The 21314-nt window shown below is 43.1% G+C and overlaps 2 protein-coding genes across 5 annotated transcripts in view; one reads left to right on the top strand and one right to left on the bottom strand.

The window, feature by feature from the left end:
- The window catches only part of LOC135194940 (integrin beta-PS-like), a 58573-nt gene extending 44930 nt beyond the window's left edge, over positions 1–13643 (top strand). For 2 of the 3 annotated variants that reach the window (XM_064221161.1, XM_064221160.1), the window contains exons 15-17: positions 10375–10515; positions 10870–11009; positions 11897–13643. In XM_064221161.1, coding sequence (XP_064077231.1) covers positions 10375–10515; positions 10870–11009; positions 11897–11977 — 362 coding nt within the window. In that variant the 3' untranslated portion in view covers positions 11978–13643. The remainder of the gene's footprint in view (positions 1–10374; positions 10516–10869; positions 11010–11896) is intronic. The other variant, XM_064221162.1, reaches the window with a different exon arrangement.
- Positions 1–19439, bottom strand: part of LOC135194941 (eukaryotic translation initiation factor 6-like) — a 42169-nt gene extending 22730 nt beyond the window's left edge. Inside the window, exons 1-5 of one of the 2 annotated variants that reach the window (XM_064221164.1) lie at positions 19284–19439; positions 18925–19100; positions 16290–16466; positions 15145–15326; positions 14957–14999 (exon numbers count right to left, since the gene is read on the bottom strand). In XM_064221164.1, the coding sequence (XP_064077234.1) occupies positions 14990–14999; positions 15145–15326; positions 16290–16466; positions 18925–19100; positions 19284–19293 (555 nt within the window). In that variant the 5' untranslated portion in view covers positions 19294–19439 and the 3' untranslated portion in view covers positions 14957–14989. Of the gene's footprint in view, positions 1–14780; positions 15000–15144; positions 15327–16289; positions 16467–18924; positions 19101–19283 lie in introns of those variants that run through there. The other variant, XM_064221163.1, reaches the window with a different exon arrangement.
- Positions 19440–21314: the final 1875 nt, after the last annotated feature.

The following is a 21314-nucleotide window of genomic DNA, read 5'->3' as shown; positions in this document are numbered from 1 at the left end:
CCACAGCTCTTACTTCATGCACCTTGACTTTGAGGATTGGGAAGCTTTTCTCATCACAGTTCTGGTGAGCTTCCTTTATCAAGTCTTTGATAAAGAACGCCAGTGCGTTCTTCGACAAAGGTAGTGAAGGCTTCTTTACTGAACACCAGAGGTTGTCCGTCTGTCCTCTTAAGTGTTTGGTTCTCTGTATATAAAATTTTAGGGCTCTCACTGGACAAAGGCCTCTCTCCTTTTCCTGTCCTACTAAATGAGATAACCCTGGAATGGTAAAGGATCTAGGCCATGGGTGAGAAGGATTCTCATTTTTGGCGAGAAAACCTAGTTGCAGCGAGCAGACTGCTTTCTCCCCACTGAAGCCTACATTCTTGCTAAAGGCTTGCAACTCCCCTATTCTCTTGGCTGTTGCCAACGCAACCAGGAATAGGGTCTTCTTGGTGAAGTCCTTCCATGAAGCCTTGTCGAGGGGTTCGAACCTACTCGAGGTTAGAAACATCAGGACAACATCCAAATTCCAAGAGGGGGTTGGATTGTCCTTTCTCTTAGCCGTCTTCAAAGACCTTATGAGGTCCGAGAGATCATTGTTCCCCGATGCGTCAATGTTCCTATGACGGAAAACGGATGTCAGCATACTGCGGTATCCTTTGATGGTAGAAACCGCTAGTTTCTGTTGGTTTCGTAAAAATAACAAAAAGTCTGCCATTTGAATTATAGAGGTATTGGAAGAGGAAATGTTTCTAATCCTGCACCATTCTCTAAAGACGTTCCACTTAGATTGATACAACTTGATCATGGACGTCCTCCTCGCTCTTGCGATTGCTCTTGCAGCTTCCCTCGAAAAGCCCTTTGCTCTAGCCAGTTTTTCGATAGTAGAAAGGCAGTTAGATTGAGAGCGAGGAGATTTTGATGGTATCTCTCTAAATGTGGCTGTTTGAGTAGATCGCTCCGACAGGGTAACGATCTGGGGGTGTCCACCAGCCACTCCATCACTTCCGTGATCCAGGGTCTCGTGGGCCAAAACGGAGCTATCAGTATCATTCGGGCGTTGGTCGATTCCCTGAACTTCTTCAAGACTCTGTCTAGGATCTTGAATGGGGGGAAGGCGTACGTGTTTAGTCCTTTCCAATCCATGAGAAAGGCATCCACTACCTCTGCTTCCTGGTCTGGAACTGGCGAGCAGTAAACAGGTAACCTCTTTGTTCTCTGTGTCGCAAAGAGGTCTATTGTTGGTTCTCCCCACAGATTCCAAAGCCTGCTGCATACCTCGTGATGTAGGGTCCATTCCGTCATGAGAACCTGTCTTCCTCTGCTGAGGAGATCCGCCCTGACATTCCTCTCCCCTTCTATGAAGCGAGTTAATAGAGTAATGTTCTTCTCTTTCGCCCACAATAAGAGATCCTTTGCTGCCTCGTAAAGGGAGTCCGAACGAGTGCCTCCGTTTCTTGATGTAGGCCAACGCCGTGGTGTTGTTCGCGTTGACCTGAACTATCTTGTTCTTGACTTCCCCTTGGAAGTGCAAAAGCGGTAGATGAATGGCCACCAGCTCCTTCACATTGATGTGCCATTCTTTCTGATGATCTTGCCATAGACCAGAGATCTCGTCCTTCCCCAGTGTTGCACCCCATCCCACGTCCGACGCGCTTGAGTACAACACTAGGTTGGGGTTCTTCTGTTGAAGTTCGAGGCCCTCTTGAAGTTTTTTGGGATCGTCCCACCAACTCAAATGATTCTTGATTCCCCGAGGAATCGGAATCCACGTCTCTAGGTCTTGGTCTCTTGTCCAGTAACTTGCCAAATGAAACTGAAGTGGACGAAGATGAAGTCTTCCCAGGGAGATGAATTGCTCGATCGAGGAAAGGGTCCCAAGCAGGCTCATCCATTCCCTCACCAAGCAGGTCCATCTCCCTAGGAAGAGCTTCACCTTTCTTAAGCACTCTAGAATGTGATTCGGGGCTGGAAAAGCCCGAAAAACCACTGACTGAATCCTCATCCCCAGGTAGATGATGTCTTGTGAAGGAGTCAGCTGTGATTTGGCTAGGTTTACTAAAAGCCCCAACTGTTGCGTTATCGTCATAGTTACTTGTAGGTCCTCTAGACACTTTTCTTGCGACTTGGCTCTGATTATCCAGTCGTCCAGGTACATCGATATCCGTACCCCTTCCAGATGTAACCAATGGGACACGTTTGACACTACTCGAGTGAAAACGTAAGGGGCCGTGTTTAGTCCAAAACAAAGTGCTCTGAACTGATACGTTGTTGCCTGATGAACAAATCTCGGATATTTTTTGTAATTTGGGTGGATTGGGACATGGAAATATGCGTCCTGCAGGTCTATCGACACCATCCAGTCTCCTTGTCTGGTGCCTGCTAGGACTGACGCTGCTGTGTCCATAGCAAACTTGACTTTGCTTACCACCCCCCCCCCCCCCCCCCCGAGTTCTTTGGTACCAGAAATACTCTGTTGTAAAATCCCTCCGAAGATGTGTCCTCTAATATTTCTATCGCCGCTTTTGACAGCATCTGATCGGCTTGTTCCTGCAGAGCTGTTGCTTTGCTTCCTGAGTAAGTGGCAGTCAACTCTAACGGTTCTGACGAAAGAGGGGGCTTCCTTAGGAAGGGGATCTTGTATCCTTCCTTCAGAAATTCGATTGTCCACTCGTCCGCTCCCCTTTGGCTCCACTCTCGCCAGTAGTGGGATAGCCTGGCTCCCACTCGTGTCTGGAGGTTGTCGAAATAATTTTTTGGTCTTTGGTTGCAGTTTAGGGGTTTTCCTAGGTTGTCCTCCTGCAGCCGTCCTCTGGGTTCCTCTCGCAAGAGCTCTCCCACGAAAGGGCTGACGCATGGGAGGAGTCTCCTCCTTTCTGGCTAAAAAGTTAGCCGGAAGAACTTTCCTCGCAGTCCTAGTGATTAAGTCTTGCATCGCTTGTTGCGCAAGAGCAGCCAACAAACCCTTTACCAGCTCCGAAGGGAATAGCTGTTTGGTTAACGGAGCATATAAAAGCTCTGACTTCTGTGCCAGAGTCACTCCTGACGAAAGGAAAGAACAAAACATAGCCCTCTTCTTAAGGATGCCAGCTGCAAAAAGGGCCATTAGCTCGACAGTACCGTCCCTTACCGCTTTATCGGGACAGGCAATAAGATGCATCTGTCTCGTTCTTGTCGTCCGTCGCATCAGCGAGAGCTCCGAGAGTCCAACCCATTAAGCTGAAGACTTCAATCGTCCTGAAAATGACAATTTGTCGAAAATTGCATTTTTCCTAACTATACAAACCTGAGGTCCTTTACATATAGTCCCACCTCATGCCACCCCTCACTCTGTGTTTTTTGCATGGGCCTAAAGCAAAAGTGATTCTTCACCTCCCAGGCGCGCAGCGCATGCACTGTCGGACAAGCAGTTAACTACCGTTCTCCCCTTGTTTGAAGCTTACGACTGTTCCAGCTGCCGCTAGCTACTTCCTATTGTTAAAGGACCTCAGGTTTGTATAGTTAGGAAAAATGCAATTTTCGACAAATTGTCATTTGTTCCGATACGTAATACAAACCCTCGGTCCTTTAACAACAGGAAGACACTTCTTGGTGGGAGGAATCTGAGTCTTTTGTGAACAGACTGGTGTTCGCCCAACCTTGGAATGCCTCCCTGGTTGTAAGAGCGAGGGAAGGATCCATGCCTCTGTCCGATTGATCGGGGTGTACACCGCAGGATCAATGGTCAGACCTCTGGACTAAGTACTAAGAGAGAGGCTAGCGTATCTCTTCGTACCAGCAAGCAAGAACTTGTTCCTGTTTGCAAGAGGCAACATAAAGTTATGGGTTTGTCTCAAGTTGGCATCCACTTCCTCCCCTTTGTTGGAGGAAGTGGTGGATATATGCTCCTATCCCTAATGAAAGGGATAGGATGGAGCTCGGTCGAGTAGCTTACCTGCATCTTTCCTTTTCCAGCGTGGTGACGACCGTGTCCCTCTGCCCACAGGTAGAGGGAGAGAAAGATGGGAAAGAGAAGCCAGTCGCACTCTCATTCACACATTCATTCTTACAGTCACACCAGGATTCGATGCTGTTCTGCCTGCTCAGGTGCTGGGTAAGCTTACACAACGTGTTGAGCAGCCACCACAGGTCCCAAGGAAAAAGTATCCAAGGACTTGTGGGCAATATCCCGAAGGTAGAAGGAAGTGAAGGTAGTCTGGTTGGCCCAGACCCCTGCCTTCAGGACCTGCGCCACAGAGAAGTTCTTGCGGAACGCAAGGGAAGGACCAATGCCTCTGACTTCGTGGGCTCTCGGACGAAGGGTACAGGTGTCGTCACTACCATCAGTTTCGTACGCCCTCCTGATCACCTCACGCAGCCAGAAAGAAAGTATGTTCTTGGATACTTCTTTCTTGGTCACCCCAGTGCTAATGAAGAGGCGTCGACACTCAGGCCTGAGGTGTCGAGTTCTCTTCAGATAATGCCGTAGCGCCCTCACAGGACAAAGCAGCATCTCATCCGCATCGTTGTCGGTGAAATCCATTAGGGAGGGGATTGTGAAAGAATTGAACCTGTCGTCAGGGATCGATGGATTCTGAGTCTTGGCTACGAAGTTCGGGATGAAATCAAGCGTCACAGATCCCCATCCCCTGGAATGCTTTACATTGAAAGACAGACCATGAAGTTCCCCTACTCTCTTCGCCAATGCCAGGGCCAGCAAGAAAAGTGTCTTGAGGGTCAGATCCCTGTCTGACGACTCTAGGAGTGGCTCGAAGGGTCTTCGAGTCAAACTCCTAAGGACGAGAGTCACATCCCACTCAGGGGGCCTGAGTTCCCTGGGTGGACAAGACCTTTCGAAACTCCTCATAAGCAAGGAAATCTCGAACGAATTCGAGATATCCAGTCCCCTCAGCTTTAGGACCAGGGCCAGGGCGGCTCTATATCCTTTGACTGTGGGTACTGAGAGGAGCTTCTCTCGGCAAAGAAATACGAGGAAATCCGCTACCTGCTGAAGAGTGGCTCTGAGAGGAAATAAGACCCCATCTACGACACCAACCACTTCCCCTGGTACACAGCTGCAGAGGACTGTCGGACATGTCCAGCCATCTCTGTTGCTGCGCTGCGAGAAAAGCCTCTCGTTCGCAAGAGATGGTGGATAACAGCCAGCCGTGAAGTTGTAGGGACTGGACTGCTCGGTGGTACCGTTCTACGTGTGGCTGGGCTAGAAGGTTGTGCCAGTGGGGCATCTCTCTCGGTGCTTCCGCAAGTAGAGCCAGCAGGTCCGTATACCAAACGGCCGCCACCAGGATCATCCAGAGATTCGGGGTGGCCAGCACTCTGCTGATCACCTTGCGAATCAGACAGAAGGGAGGAAAGGCGTACGCGAAGAGGTTGTCCCATGGATGTTGAAAAGCGTCCTCTGCAGCTGCCCATGGGTCCGGCACGGCTGAAAAGAAAACTTGGAGTTTTCTGTTGTGCCGGGTGGCGAACAGATCCACGACTGGACGCCCCCACAGGTTGAAGAGCCTTTCTGCCACATCTGGGTGTAGAGACCATTCGGTTCCTATCACCTGATCCCGACGGCTGAGCTTGTCTGCTACTACATTCCTCTTGCCTGGAATGTAGTGTGCTGACAGCTCTATTGAGTGAGCCGTGGCCCACTCGTGCACCTGCATGGTCAACTGGTGTAGCAGGAGACACACTAGGCCCCCCTGCTTGTTGACGTATGCCACTACTGTGGTGTTGTCGCACATCAACACCACTGAGTGTCCCACCAAGCGGTCCTGAAATTCTTGGAGAGCGTAGAACGCTGCCTTGAGTTCCAGGACATTGATGTGAAGGTGCTTGTTGTGATGGTCCCACACACCTGCAGTCAGCAACTCCTCCAGGTGTGCGCCCCATCCCTCGGTCGATGCGTCTGAGAACAGTAACATCTCCGGGGAGAGAGAGAGAGAGAGAGAGAGAGAGAGAGAGAGAGAGAGAGAGAGAGAGAGAGAGAGAGAGAGAGAGGCACTCCTCTTAAGAGGTTCCTGTCGTCGAGCCACCAGGCTCCTGCCTCACTTTTTCCATGAGGGACACGGGGAAGTAAGGTGGATCCGTCGCCTGTGACCAACTCTCCTTTAGTCTCCACTGGAGAGACCGCAGGTGAAGACGTCCGTGAGGAACTAACTTCTTGAGTGACGACAGGTGGCTGATCACGACTTGCCATTGCTGAGCTGCCTGTTCCTGCCGAGACAGGAACTGTACGGCTGCCTCCCTGAATTTGCTGATCCGCAAGTCCGCAGGGAAGACTTGCCCTGCTACCGTGTCAATCAGCATACCCAGGTACTTCATCTTCTGCTTGGGTTCGAGATCGGACTTCTCGAAGTTTATTACGATCCCCAGATTGCGGCAAAACTTCAGAAGTTGATCCCTGTCCTGTAGCAACCGCGAGCGGGAGCTCACCAGGACTAACCAATCGTCGAGATACCTCAGGAGACGTATCCCATGCAAATGGGCCCAAGCAGACACCATAGTGAACACTCGCGTGAACACCTGTGGGGCGGTTGAGAGACCAAAGCAAAGTGCCCTGAATTGGTACACCGTCCCGTCGAAGATGAAGCGGAGGTACTTTCTGGAGGATTGATGGATGGGTATTTGAAAATACGCGTCCTTCAGATCCACTGAAAGCATGAAATCGTTCTCCCTGATGGAGTCGAGCACGGAGCGTGCCGTCTCCATCGTGAACCGAGTCTGGCGAACAAATCGGTTCAGGGGAGATAGATTTATCACCGGTCACCAGCCCCCCTGAGGCCTTTTCCACCAGGAAAAGGCGGCTGTAAAAGCCCGGTGACCGATCAGTGACAATTTCTACAGCTCGTTTGGTCAGCATGGTCTTTATCTCCTGTCGAAGTGCATTGTCCTTTGATGAACCCTGGACGTAGGTTTGAAGATGGACCGGGTTGGAGGTGAGGGGTGGCCGAGATTCGAAGGGTAGTAGATATCCCTCCCGAAGGACGTCTACTATCCAGGTCTCGGCGCCGTAGCGCTGCCAAGTTGCCCAATGGCTCGCCAGGCACCCCCCCACCTTCCGGCAGCAGGTGAGGGGGAACGCTGTCCCTAGCGTTTCCCACCTCGCTTCAACTTCTTCCCTGCACCTCATCGGGGAAAGGAGGGCTGGGAGGAGGGCTGATGTTGGCCTCCCTTAGCAGAAGTTGAAGCAGCAGGAGTCTTTCCTCGGGGCTTAGACGGGGCAACCGTCTTAGCAGCCGAGGAAGTGCTAGCCGAGGAAGCGCTAGCTAAACTCTTTGGTTTAGCCGCAGTAGCTCAAGGCTGCCCAGAAGCCTTCACTGCCTGGTGAACCAGGCGGTCAATGTCATCAGTGCGCCGCCTCTCCACCGCAGCGTCCACCATCTCCAGGAAAGAGAGAGGAGGAACTCCTAATGGGTACGTTGCGAAGTCCGAGTGCCGCCTCGGGCCCAGTCCCCTTGGTTACTCGTGTAAGGACTGCTTCCCTACGACGAAGCACCAAGTTGGCCCACAGGTTTGCCGTCTGATGGGTGAGGTAAGAGATGGCTCTACCTCCAGACTGGCACAGTCTCCTGAACGCCGGGTCTTCCTCGGGAGCAGAACTCCCAGAGTCGGCCGCGACTTTGGATACTGTGAGGGACCACAGATCCAACCAAGAGACTGCCTGGAATGTCGCCATAGTGGTTGATTCCAGGGCAAGTGCCTCCTGCTGCGAGAACCAGAGGTTCTCCGACAGGAGCTGCTGCAGGGACACACCCAGAGTTAGCCTTGCTAGTTCAGGGTTAACCTGTTTGGGCGGTATTGGATCTTCTGATGGCACGTAGAATCGCCGCTGACGCTGTAGAGGAGGAGGAAGTAGCTTTGATGACCTACCTGTTTGGGCGGTATCGGTTTGGGTTCCCTCTTCGCGCCCCAAAACGACTCGAGCCGGGACGTGGGCTCGGATGGTGGGAGTGGCGATCCTTCCCCAAGGCCATTGTGCTGACGAATCAGCACAATGACCTCGGCAAAGTTCCTCTGGATCTCAGGAGTAACAGCCTCTTGAGGAGTAGGACCGTCCAGTCCCTCCAACAAGAGCAGCTCCCGAGACCCTCCTCCTTCAGAAGGAGGAACAGCGACAGACCCCTCACGGTCTCCTCCTGCCACTTGCGCGTACGTCCTGGCCGGTCCTAGGACTGTGCCTGGTGCGTACGGCGTCGTGACGGGATTGCGAGGGGCGCGCCCCTCACGATCACTCCTGGATACCTCGCTCTTCCCGGCGTAACCCGAGGAAGTTGAAGGTATAGGAGAGGCAGACCTGACGCTCCCCCCTCACTCACTGGCAGAACCAGTGTGCTTGGAGGGCTGCAGCCAATCACCAACCCGCGGTGGGGATCGGTCTGCAGGCCTGGTCGCGCTGCTCACCTATGGCGAGCGGCTCGGCTGAGCACGGCGACCCCGGTCCCGTGCGTCAGATGAGCTGCTGCTGGTCCCCCTATCCGGCCGGTCCCTGTGGGAGCGGCGGTCAGGTGACCTGCAGAGCTCATTGTCGCAGTGAGACCGGTGCGCGTCCTCGCGGCGTGTCGAACCGCTGGTACCAGCCGAGGCTGGCGCCGACGGTCGGGGGGACCTCTTCCCAGCCTCAACCCGTGGCCGGTCAGAGACCGTCACGTCAGCCCGAGTTACCAGCTGGTCGCTACGAGAGCGGCCGCTGGCCTGGCGAGAGTCACCTGAGCGGCTCTCACCAGTCTTCTGCTCCGTGACTCGGTCCTGGCTCTGAGCGAACTCAGGCATCAAAACTTTGGCTGCGCGGTCTCCCGCGGGAGACCGTACACTCGGAACCTCTCGCGAACGAGAAGCCGAGCCGGTACCTGGCTTAGCGGCAGTGCCGCTAACACCAGGCGAGGAAGTACCGGTATTATCCAGTACCCCTCTTGCTGCTGGGGGATAACTGGAGATGGCACTGCACGCACGTCTACCGCTTCGGAGACACTAGTAGCGGTCTTCTGGTGACGAGTTGGAGACACTCCTTGCGACACCTCCCAGTCCGGGGGAGGGGGAGAAGCGTGAACCGATGTAAAGAGAACATCTTCTTCCAAAGAGCTGTGCGTCCTACGTCTCTGTTTCGGAGCGGATGCATCGTCCTCCTCTGACAAGAACTTCTTTGGCGAGCTCCAATTACTGCACGAAGGTTGTTGGAACGAAACGGGGGACCTGCGTCTCTGGAGGGATCTCGACTCTAGAGGTTGACGCCAACCGCATCAAGGTCTTGCGTCATCAGAAGAAGACGAACACTTCCTCATCTCACCTTTCCTGTGGCGAGGGGGAGCATCCTGGGATGCGTCAACAGGATCACTCGAAGGGACGTCTGCTCGCTGTTCAATGTCTCTCACCTCCCTTAGCCTGTTGACGTTCCTTCTCACAGGGGTTGGGGAGCATGGAAGAGGTCTAGGGCTAGGAGCATGACAGACACGAAAGGACGCACCCTCCACTGCACTATCACTATCACCGAATTTGTGTTGCAAACCCCGCACTGCACCCCACATCACTTCCTTATCCGAAGTAAGGGATTGCACTTGAACACCTAAGGCAGAAATAGCAGCCATAATATCTTTCATGGTTGGTTCACTTACCTCCGACTCCGTAGGAGGATCTGGTACTACTACCTTAGGATCAGGAATAGGAATATTAGTCTTAGAGACGTTAGAAAGGGGTAGACTATCAGAGGATCTAGAAGAAAGAACACTAGAAGATCTAGCTCTCCTAATTCTGTCTTTTTCTAAAAGTCTTGCATATCTATCAAACTCTCTCCGACAGACTCTCACATTCATTGTATCTACTGTCAAAAGTACAAACATGCCCTCTGCAATGCTTACATACCGTGTGGGGATCAAGAGCGGCTTTTGGAAGCCGGGTCTTGCACCCCTTCACACACATTCTAACAATAGAGTCAGCCATCTTGAGAAAACCGAAAATCAGTGAAAAAATCTAAGTCGGAAATCAACAAAGTCTATCTATGCACAAAGAAAAGCAAAGAATAGTCCAAAATCAGCAAAAGCCATCAACGAAAAACCAAGTAATGGGTACTTCACCAATTGTAGCAAAAGCAAACCCAAACAAAGAAGAGCGAATTTCCAACATGCTGCTCCGAGCGACGGCAGGGCATTTCTGAGGACAAATGGGAATGGTTCCAGGTACCTGGATAGTATGATCACCTGACCGTCTAGCGGCGATAGCCGCGAATTTTGAATTTCTGCCGTGCGCGCAACAAATCGGCGGGATAAAGCTATATATATGTAACTACCAGGGAAGTTAGATATTTAAAATTCTAAAACACAAAATACGTAGTACGGTAGATTAGTCACTCTTTTGGAGTTTGGCGTACGATCAGTTGAAACTTTATTTACTGTACATATATATTTTCAGCTGACCGAGACGAACAACTTTGTTCATTCTTTGATGATAATGAATGCAGGTTTTTCTTCATGTATCGAAGATATGATAATGGAACAATCGAAGTCCTTGTTCAGGAAAATGTGGAATGCTCAACATCTGTGAATATGTGGGGTATGTATGTCAACTGCACTATCAAAGGTGTTGGGTGCAGAGGGAGGGGGTATATTTCCGCATCGACTCTGGAAGTACACCTTACAATGATAAAAATATCACTATATGTTGGGTAAGAGCAATTTCCAAATGAGTATGCAAACCCATTTTCCCCCTTAAGAATGCCTTGTTGCATATGTGAAGTCCTGCGATACTCCAAAGTCTCATTTAAAATGTGGAATTTTGATGAATTTAATATCACAAAGAATGTGAAATTCATATTAAAATAATCATACTATAAAGTTTTTAGGAAACCATTTTATCTTCTGTATTGTATAAAAAAAAAAAAAAAAAAAAAAAAACTTATTATTCCAGGCGTTATCATTAGTGTTCTGTGTACTGTTGTTCTCATCGGTCTGGTTGCCCTTCTTGTCTGGAGGATCACAGCTAGCATTCATGACAGACGTGAATACCAGAAATTTGTTTTGGACCAGCAGAATGCTAAATGGAGTGCTGTAAGTATCAGTTGATCTTTAATTTAGTCTATATTTTTGCCAGATATTAACATTGTCAAGAATGATGTAACTATGATTCACCTTATTTGTAAACACATTTTTTAAAACTGGATAGATGCCATAGAATGCCATACTGATATAAACTCTGATCCTGATTTGGTACTGAAACGGAAAGCTATCCATGACTCGCTCGCTTTTATCATGTTGGGAATAATGTAGAACTATTTTCCAAAGGCACTGTAACATTCCAATAGACAAACATTTGATAGCTACTTGGAACACCACACTTACATTTACTTTTAGTTATCAGCAGCTTACAAATATCACCAGTTTCTGAAATGTCTCACTCCTGTAATGTGCAGTCTTAGGGCCTGCAATTGTGTATTAAGGCTACCAAAATGTCTAAGGTATAAAAGTCTCCAGAAAACTGATCCTTTGAAAATCCTTGCGGGTGATTTAAATGAAGTTACCTTCAATGTGTTTTGAGAAACTCTAAGTATTTTGTATAATATTCACATTACAAAGGTAATTGGTTTCAGACGACTAGTAAGATTGGGCATAATGGTATCGGTTATGGTTAGTGAATTATCCTTCAGTGCAGTGGCATAAGCAGTGTTCAAATTCTGCTTATTTTTGAGTGTTCACTTGTTTTTTTGTTACAAAAATCAGTTCTGGGATCATTTACAAGAGTGCCCTAATATTTAAACAGGAAGGCTATAGTACTTTCATTTCAAGGAGTTCCACATCATGTCCATCTCTTCACTTGTCCTTTGTTTCTGTATACAATTACTGGGAGATGGGGAGAAGTATACATAATTTTTATCTTTCATTTATTACCTAGGACTTATTTTCAGCAAGCCATTAATTCATCGTATATTATTTTTCAGGGTGAGAACCCTTTGTACAAGAAAGCCACAACATCTGTGCAGAATCCTTTGTTTGGTGTTAACAATGAAGAGTCAAGGTAATTGCGTCCTGTACATTAGGTAATTTTCTTTGGTTCTTGCAATGGAATAACATTATCATGCCTGCCATAGGGACAATTCTATAAGATACTAGATATGAATTAGTAATTACTTACAAGTTAACAGTTTTTGCAAGCTTACGTAGTGCACTGAAAATTTAAAGAATCTCCTTAAAATGTAAAAAACAGTTTTAAAATGTAAGTTTCAGCAGGCTGGGCTCTTGGTACAAAGTTCAAGACTGAGAATTTGCTTGCTTCAGTATCATGTTTTTAGTCGTTCTGTGTTTTATATACATTCCTTGTCAAAAGAAATAACAATTATTATATATTTGAACTGTATACAACTGTACATTTTCATAAGCCGAATTGTAGACAACTGTACATTTTCATAAGCTAGCCAGGGTTACAGTAAGATTTTGAGGTAGCATAGCCAAAGCTAGCCTGGTTGATATGCAATTTGGATGTGTAGTGCAAATAATCGAAGGGTTCTTGTATTGTGCTCATATTTTCACATTGATAGAAGATTGAAAGTTATATATGGGGCATGCAGGTCCAGCCCTCAGAATAAAAATAGGAAACAATCAATTGTACTTTATTATACAGTATATGTATATAGCTTTTATATATATGTACTAGACATACAGAGAAGTTAAGTTTTAAAGGGAAACATTAAATACATCCCATAGTTGCTGTGCAACAGCAATGTTATGATTAAAGAATGCATTTCATACCTATGAAAAATTAAACTTTTTCCTTTCCTTGTCAGTAAATGAAAACTGACACCTACTTATATCATTAAAGAAAATATAACAATAACAAAGTAAACCCTTTTACATTATAACTAAACCTAACAAGATTTCTATACAGATAAATCTTTTTGGTACTAAAAAATTACAGAAGAAGTAAAGAAAAAGGGGGCAGGGGTGGGGGGTGTAGCAGCAAACTCCTGATTTAAATGAAATTATCCAAAAAGTTGGCTAATCTAGGCAGAGGTTCCAAATTGCAAATGTCAACTATAAACAAATTATACTTTCCAACAGACATCAAAAAGCATTAAAACAGTTGCATCTACATTCGGCAGTTAGCGGCTAAGTTGAGTTCGTGCCGATTTCCTTATTTTAACTCCCATTTCTCTATTGGTAGCCCTTACTCGACTCTTTTATGATGTACAAGAGTTTTATTAAGTTGCTAATTGTTATTCAACATACATGAATAACATGTACATATATCAACAATAAACTTTTGATATCTAAAATGATTAACAGCATTAAATGATTCAAAAGATAGGTTTTCATAATTGGTATTACTTGTATGATTAACAGCACCTTATACTGTATGTTATCCATTCATCTCTTGATATCTGGAAAGACTTGTAATAATTCTGATATCTGGAATGACTTGTAATAATTCTAACGGCAGACTTTCAAATCAATATACTTCTTAAAATTATAGTATCAGAAGCGTTTATATACATCTACACAGATATTGTATATCATATTCTGCCTCCTACCCAGACAACATTCTGTGACTTGGCACGTCAGGCAGAACTCTTTCAGTGCCATAATGAATACCTCCAATGTGCCTTACAACAATGAATGTACATCAAGTGTTTTGTAATATTGAATGTACCTATACTCTGCGTTGTATTTATGAATATACATCTAATCTAACTTGTGTTTTAGTTTGTCCTTATGTAAGTTAAAGAGATATGGCTGTAATAAGTGGCCTGAATTCTGTACACTACTGTATTCCCGGGGACTCCCAGGTTGTGTGTTGGTGGGAATGAAGAGCTAGCCCTGACTAGAATTTAGGAAATGTTCACAGGAAAGAAAAGTCAAGAGCTCATTAGTCGGACACAGCTGTTTGCATTGCACTCACGATTAACGGATTTTTCTATGGACCGTTATATACCCCTTATTCACGGAAATTTCGCCTATTTGGGGTATTTTTCACCGAAAAAGGTTAACAAAGTAGTACCGCATTTTCATGACTAAATGGACTTTTTGTGATAAAACTATTAAAATACTTAGGTATTAGCATTTTTTGAGAGTTTTATCAGCTTCAAATATCAAAATAGGCACTTCTAAGTATTTTAGAGGGATTTTTAAGTATTTGCAGATTTTAGCAATTCACAAGAAGGGGGGTGGGGGTGTCTGGTACCCATCCCCCCTGAATACGAGTCCATTGTACAAATCCAACTCTGTGAGCAAAAACTCAAGACACACAATCATTTATACTTTTTCGTGTAACAGTGTTCCCTTGTGTGTGCAAAATGAAAGTACCATAGTCAGTGCATTAGGGCAGTGCCTAACGTCTCAAGGTTTGAAATTTTCCATCTTGCTTAACCCTGCCCAAAAAGGCTAAGGATTAATAAAATAAAAATATTTCACTATAACAAAATCTGTAGTATAAAATTCCTACAATACTGTATTAACAATACATACACTATGTTAATGGCAGTTTCTGTAACAAAAAATAAAATTTTACTAAATATTGTATACTGAATTGATAATGTCAGCTATTTTTACCTGCTATTTCAACTTCTACAAACCATCAGTCAGTACCACAATACCTATCAATAATGGATTATATCATGTGTGGTGATCCTTTCATAATATACTATATAAATAAGGAAGCAGGCAGTGAAACTATACATCACTGTCTCACCTCAAATAATAGTGAACCCTTTCCATTTAAAACCACACACCCACCTAACCAACACAGCTGCTGCAAATATGCAACACTGATATCTACAAAATTAAGTCACATAAAGCAGTGGTTTAATTTACTTCAAAATAAAACAGGGCTGTAACAGTGTATTTTATTTATACTGTATGCTTATGGTAATAACAAAACCTAACCAGCTACATTTATGTCAAAATATAATGGCAAAATTATCACAATTATACAGTACATAAAGAAACAAATGCCCACAACAAACCTGAGCATTCAAAGAAACTAATACTGCCACAGTCACACTTACTTTCAATGACCTTGCCAACATAATACCACGGTATTATGCCAAGCTGAAAAGAAAAAAAAAATCTTGAAAACATGAATACAGGGGATTCACTGTAATGTCACAATGCTCAGCTAACAAGATTTAATGAGTCATACCAGTTGGGCTAATAGCGTAAGTTTCACAAAGCAACCAATCAGTCAATTACATACCTGTCAATTAGAGCATTTCTCATAGTTGTGGAAATTGCAGACTGTGGAACATCCGTTATCTTGAATATGCTCTCAATGACATTTAGTTCAGTTGCTGTAGTGTCCATACCGCAGAATGCAGACCAATCATTAACCACTAACCCTGCAGCTAAGCCATTTGACCCTCTATTTACAGTGCCTGCCTGTAAATAGGGAAAAACTTTTGACAAACTTTAATTTGCTTTAATTATCATTGCATACCAGCAAACTTCGAATAAAAAAATCTTGGCATTCAAAACTTCACCTATTCTATCAATGTAGTTCCTCATTGGACGAGTGGGCTGCGTACTCACTTGTCAACCTGGTAGCGCGAGTTCGCTCCCCTCTGCTGCCAATGCAGAACTAGAGGAATTTATTTCAAAGGATTAGAAATTAATTTCTCGATATAAAGTGGTTCAGATCCCACAATAAGCTGTAGGTTCCGTTGCTAAGTAACCATTTGGTTCTGAGCCACATAAATTAAAATCTAATCCTTCGGGCCAGCCCTAGCAGAGCTGTTAATCAGCTCGGTGGTCTGGTTAAACTAAGACATACTCAACTTGTATTTAGTAGTATGCCAAATATTTAAAATCAAGAAATAACTAATGAGGAAACCTGTGTATCTTAGAGTTAAACTACTCTGGGCAGCAATAAGCAACTATACTTAAGAAAGTAAATAACTATCACCTAGTTGTTCAGTACTTAGTCTTTTAACTTCTTAATTATATCCAGAGGTTGAAAACAAGTCCCACACATATGTTATTAGTGTATTAGGAAATTGTGTTTCTCAAACATCAAAACTACCAAAGCATTAGTCCAAGTTTCAATGATATAAGTAACTGATAAGTGAATGCCCCAACATCAGTACTGGCAAGTTGACATTGAACAGTGGCTGTTACGTGTAGGAAAAGTCTTCCCACAAAAGGAAATCTGGCATTTATTTCGTTATTTCACTTATGCAACCAGGGATGTTGGACCATTCAGTGTGAATGGATTCATTCCAGATAATAGTACAAAGAACAAATATTACTTTTATATACAGATTCTTTGCAAATAGTATTCAAAAAGTTTTGTTAACATAACAATTTGGAAACAATACTTCCAAAGGAAATATATTGCAAACTTACCACTAGAGGAACCTGAAGAAGCATAGAAAGTTCATCCAATTCTTGCATTGGGGTGTTAGGATGGATCAAGCCACCTTGATTAGAGATCACTGCGTAAGATCCAACAAGGGCATTGTTTGCAATAGTGTGTCTAAACACTTCCACTTGCAATACATCATGTATAATTTCTTCTGTTTCCTGAGGGAGGGGGAAAAAAAGGTAAAGATCTTATGATTTTGGGCTGAAGACAAAATCTTAATGAATTTAATTACTTACATGTACCTCAAAAAGGAGAATGACAGTGTACCCCACTATGCACTACAGGAAAAACTAAAGGGAGTCTCTGATGATGATGTTTTTATGAATTTATTTTTCACTGGTCTCCTAATCAGCTATGTCACTTTCACTTCATGTTGTTCTAAATTTCTCTGGCCACTTGAAAATAAATAATTAGGGCAAACCCTATGAGTCTGAGAATGTAACTCAGGGGGTTAAAGTACCTCAGAATACCATGAGTATCCTTCCTAACCATCATTTATGCGTTTATTTATTCTACCTGGCTTTGCTCCATTTTTCATCTTGCACTAAAGTTCAACCCTCTTATTAACCCTTAAACGTCAAAGCGGTATTTTAAAAATCGTCTCCCGTATGCCGGCAGCGTTCGCGAGTGAGCGCCGAAGCAGAAAAAATGTTTTTTTCAAAAAATCACAGCACGCTTAGTTTTCAAGATTAAGAGTTCATTTTTGGCTCCTTTTTTTGTCATTGCCTGAAGTTTAGTATGCAACCATCAGAAACGAAAAAAATATCATTATCATATATAAATATTGGGATATATGACCGCGAAAAAAATTTAATATATAATTGTATACAAATCGCGCTGTGAGCAAAACGGTTAAAGATAATGAGTTAAAAAAATTTTCATTATATTGTACACTAAATTGCGATCATTTTGGTATATAAGACATTGTAAAACAATCAAGGCAACACAAAGAAAATATTATCACAAAATGATGCATGAATTCATAATGCGCGGATGTAAAAAAAAAAGCTGTTTTCAAAAATCTCACCATAAATCGAAATATTGTGCTAGAGACTTCCAATTTGTTGCAAAATGAAGGTAATTGATTGAATATTACTAGACTGTAAGCGTTGTAGCTTACAATTGCAGTTTTCTACCATTTCAGTCGAGTTAAAGTTGACCGAAGGAAGAATTTTATCTATTTATCGTTATTTATATGAAAATATTTCAAAACTGATAAAAGCTACAACCATAGGTTGTTTTTAGTTGTATTCTACATGAATTTGTGCACATTTTCATATATAAAACTTTATGTAACAGCTAATTTAAAATGGTGCAAACATTACGACAATCAGACGAAAAAATTTATTATTTTTTTCGGAAGAGTTACCGCGCGGACGTAAGGAAAAAGTTTATTTCATAAATTCACCATAAATCGAAATATTGTGCTAGAGACCTAAAATTTGTTGCAAAATGAAGGTAATTGATTGAATATTACTAGACTGTAAGCGTTGTAGCTTACAATTGCAGTTTTCGACCATTTCGGTCGAGTTAAAGTTGACCAAAGGACAAATTTTTTCTATTTATCGTTATGTATATGAAAATATTTCAAAACTGATAAAAGCTCCAACCATGAGTTGTTTTTAGTTGTATTCTACATGAAATTGCACACATTTTCATATAAACAACTTTATGTAACGGCTAATTTAAAATGGTGCAAACATTTCAACAATCGGATGAAAAAATTTATGATTTTTTCGGAAGGAGTTACCGCGCGGACGTAAGGAAAAAGTTTTTTTTTTTTTTTTTTTTTTAAATTCACCATTAACCGAAATATTGTGCTAGAGACTTCCAGTTTGTTGCAAAATAAAGGTAAATAATTGAATATTACTAGAATATAATAGTTTTAGATTACAACTGTGTTTTTTTTTACCATTTGGTAGAGTCAAAGTTGACCGAAGGTTGATATTTTGGCACATCGTTATTTATATGAAAATATTTCAAAACTGATAAAAGCACAACCATGAGTTGTTTTTTGTTGTATTCTACATGAAATTGTGCACATTTTCATACATAAAAGTTTATGTGACAGCTAATTTAAAATGGTGTAAAAATTATGTCAAAGTGACGAAATAATTTCTGAGATGTGTCGCTGATACTTTTCAGTGCGATAAGAAAGAAATTCGCACTTGCGCGCCTGGGTAATGATTGTAAACAAAACAACACCTTGATCCGTGAGCTCCCAGCATCCCCCCAGGCAAGTGATTCAAAAGTTTTTGCCTAGTAGGCCTATAACTATTTTTCCGCAAATTTTTAAAAAATCTTTTTTATATCGACATACCATATGTCCAACCGGCACCCAACAGACAATTTATATCGACGTTTAATACGTCCAATCGGCGTTAAAAGGTTAAATTCAAAGAGTTTAGAGATGCAATCAACTAGGTAAGGTAAAGTAAAAGGTTCTATGCATTGTGTATTAGATTTAACAAACTACAGAAACTGTTCTTAAAAACTAAGAATTCTTACAGCTATATACTTCATAATCTCATTTTCATGAATTAAGAATCTTCTCAGTAACTGAATAAACAACAATTCAGTACTTCAGATTACTCATTTCTGCTTATAATTACTTACCCGATCAATGTCTGGATGGACGAGAGCAATGTAGTCATTACAGGCAATAACATTACCAAGAGCTGACAATCTTTCTTCTATGCGCTGAATTTTGACTTTTTCTGGCAGATGATCTCTCAGGTGCTGCAATTCGGGATCTGTTGTCGTGTGAGGAACAAGAAGGCCATGTCTGTTTCCTGTGAACAAAGGCTTTGAAATTAACTGACCAAAAAATAATTTTTTTTTTAATTATTTTTATTCATACAAACCCATTAACCATTTTCTTAACCATAAATATAACATTATTCTGTGTGAGAAATTAGTCCCAGACAAACTAATATATAAGCACTACTATACAAATGGCCAGATCTACTTCTTACCTGCAACCATAGAGCCTACAATTCGACATCCTCCAACAGATGTGTGAACAACCGGGATGACTTCACTGAGGTGGTCCTCAAATATGCTGCAAAATTCAAAACTTCTTACTATATTTACATACTAAACAAAATATAAAATATTATAACTAAACAATATGTGCAATTTAACCCTAGAGGTGCTAGGGAGTTCCCACTTAAGGACGATGGCAATACTATTATGCATTACCAACTTCAGTGATGGAACCAATATTTTCTAGCTCATTTTTTAACTCATCACTTAATGTTATACATGGTTGTGTTTGCCTTGTGTTGCAGATTAATAAAAAAAAATTAAATATAAGATACTATTTTTGAAAACTGACATTTAAAAATAATATTTTTGGTTAGGGAAAAGTATTTTAAAAACTGCATTTTAGTTTTGGAATGTTTTATACAATATATTCCAAGATAATTTCACATTTTTTCATGACAATATTACTACTTAGCTATTCTAGAAACTCCTATAAAATTACAAAAAATATACAGCAGTTATTAATTGGTTGAATCAGTGAATATGTGTGTATGTTAACCAATTATGCACACTAACTTTTAAACCAATATTACTATCATCGCAGTCATTTTAACTACCTGTCTCGATATCACTATTTGATGGAAATGAATATGCATCATCATCAAAAGCAATTATCACCAAAATTTACAAAATAAACTAAGATTTATATATATCTTCGAACGTTGTAACTTCATGATATGAAAGCCTCCCTAGTCCAGACCCCATGGACTGACAGAAGGTTTACAATTATGCTATTTTTATACCTATGATTAAGAGAAATCTGGCATCTTTTATGTTCAGGGGTGAGCTATGTGGGTGGTGAGACAGTTGATGTCACTCAAACAGAGCTAAGGGGGGGGGGGGGGGGGGGGGGGGGGGGGGGACTAAATTTATAGCATGAAAATAAAGCTTCGATATAGACACCGTCCTTGTGCAGCATGTAAAGCATCGATTTTAGCAACGCGCCGCACCATGTGACTTAAACAGTTGTATATAGCGAATATAACGATTTGTCGAAAAATGATATTGTTATGATAGAATAAAGTTTGTTCACACTTACCTGGCAGATATATATATAGCTGTATTCTCCGAAGTCCGACAGAATTTCAAAACTTACGACACACGCAGTGGGAGGCCAGGTGGTTAGTATCCATTCCCGCCGCTGGGAGGTGGGTATCAGGAACCATTCCCATTTTCTATTCAGATTTTCTAGTGCCACTGTCTCCTGAGGGGAGGTGGGTGGGCACTATGAATATATATATCTGCCAGGTAAATATGAACAAACTTTATTGTATCATAACAATATCATTTTGTTCATGAGACTTACCTGTCAGATATATATATAGCTGAATCCCACCATTGGAGGTGGGAAGAGACAGAATAGGATTTAGGAAAAAAATTACATGTAGATGATTGACACCTTGGTTCCTTACCTGTTAGCATAGCTGACTTTGTGATTACTGTCACCCAAGTCTGCTTCTGTATAGCTGTTGAGTTCTAGATGATCTGTCAACGGGGGCGTGACCACAATGTGACTAGACCATATTGACCATACTATGAGGGCAACGAAGCAAAACAACCACCTGACCAAGCCTAACATAAGTTAAGATAGCATAACTTAAGCTAAAGACTGGGAAGTCCGCCTCTGGCGGCCGACCCAACAACCATAAAAACAAAACAATTAAAAAACACTTCCTAACCATTTTCTAAAGGATAGGATGAGTGCTACTTTCTGCCCCCAAAATTGTATCTGCTGAAACGTATGGCCCTAGCGAACAGCAGTTCTCATATGTTGTTTTCACATCTCTCAGGTAGTGTGAAGTGAACACCGAGTTGCTTCGCCAAAAGGTGGCACCCAGGATGTCACTGAGTGCCATATTCTTCTGAAATGCCACTGAGGTTGCAATCGCCCTCACCTCGTGAGCATTTACTTTTAACAGTTTAAGATCACCGTCTTGACAGTTTATATAAGCCTCCTTAAT

The sequence above is a fragment of the Macrobrachium nipponense genome, chromosome 15 (genome assembly GCF_015104395.2).
Source record: "Macrobrachium nipponense isolate FS-2020 chromosome 15, ASM1510439v2, whole genome shotgun sequence".
Taxonomy (NCBI): domain Eukaryota; kingdom Metazoa; phylum Arthropoda; class Malacostraca; order Decapoda; family Palaemonidae; genus Macrobrachium; species Macrobrachium nipponense.
Note: the sequence above shows the minus strand (reverse complement) of the source record. Positions and strands in the feature narration are given on the sequence as shown.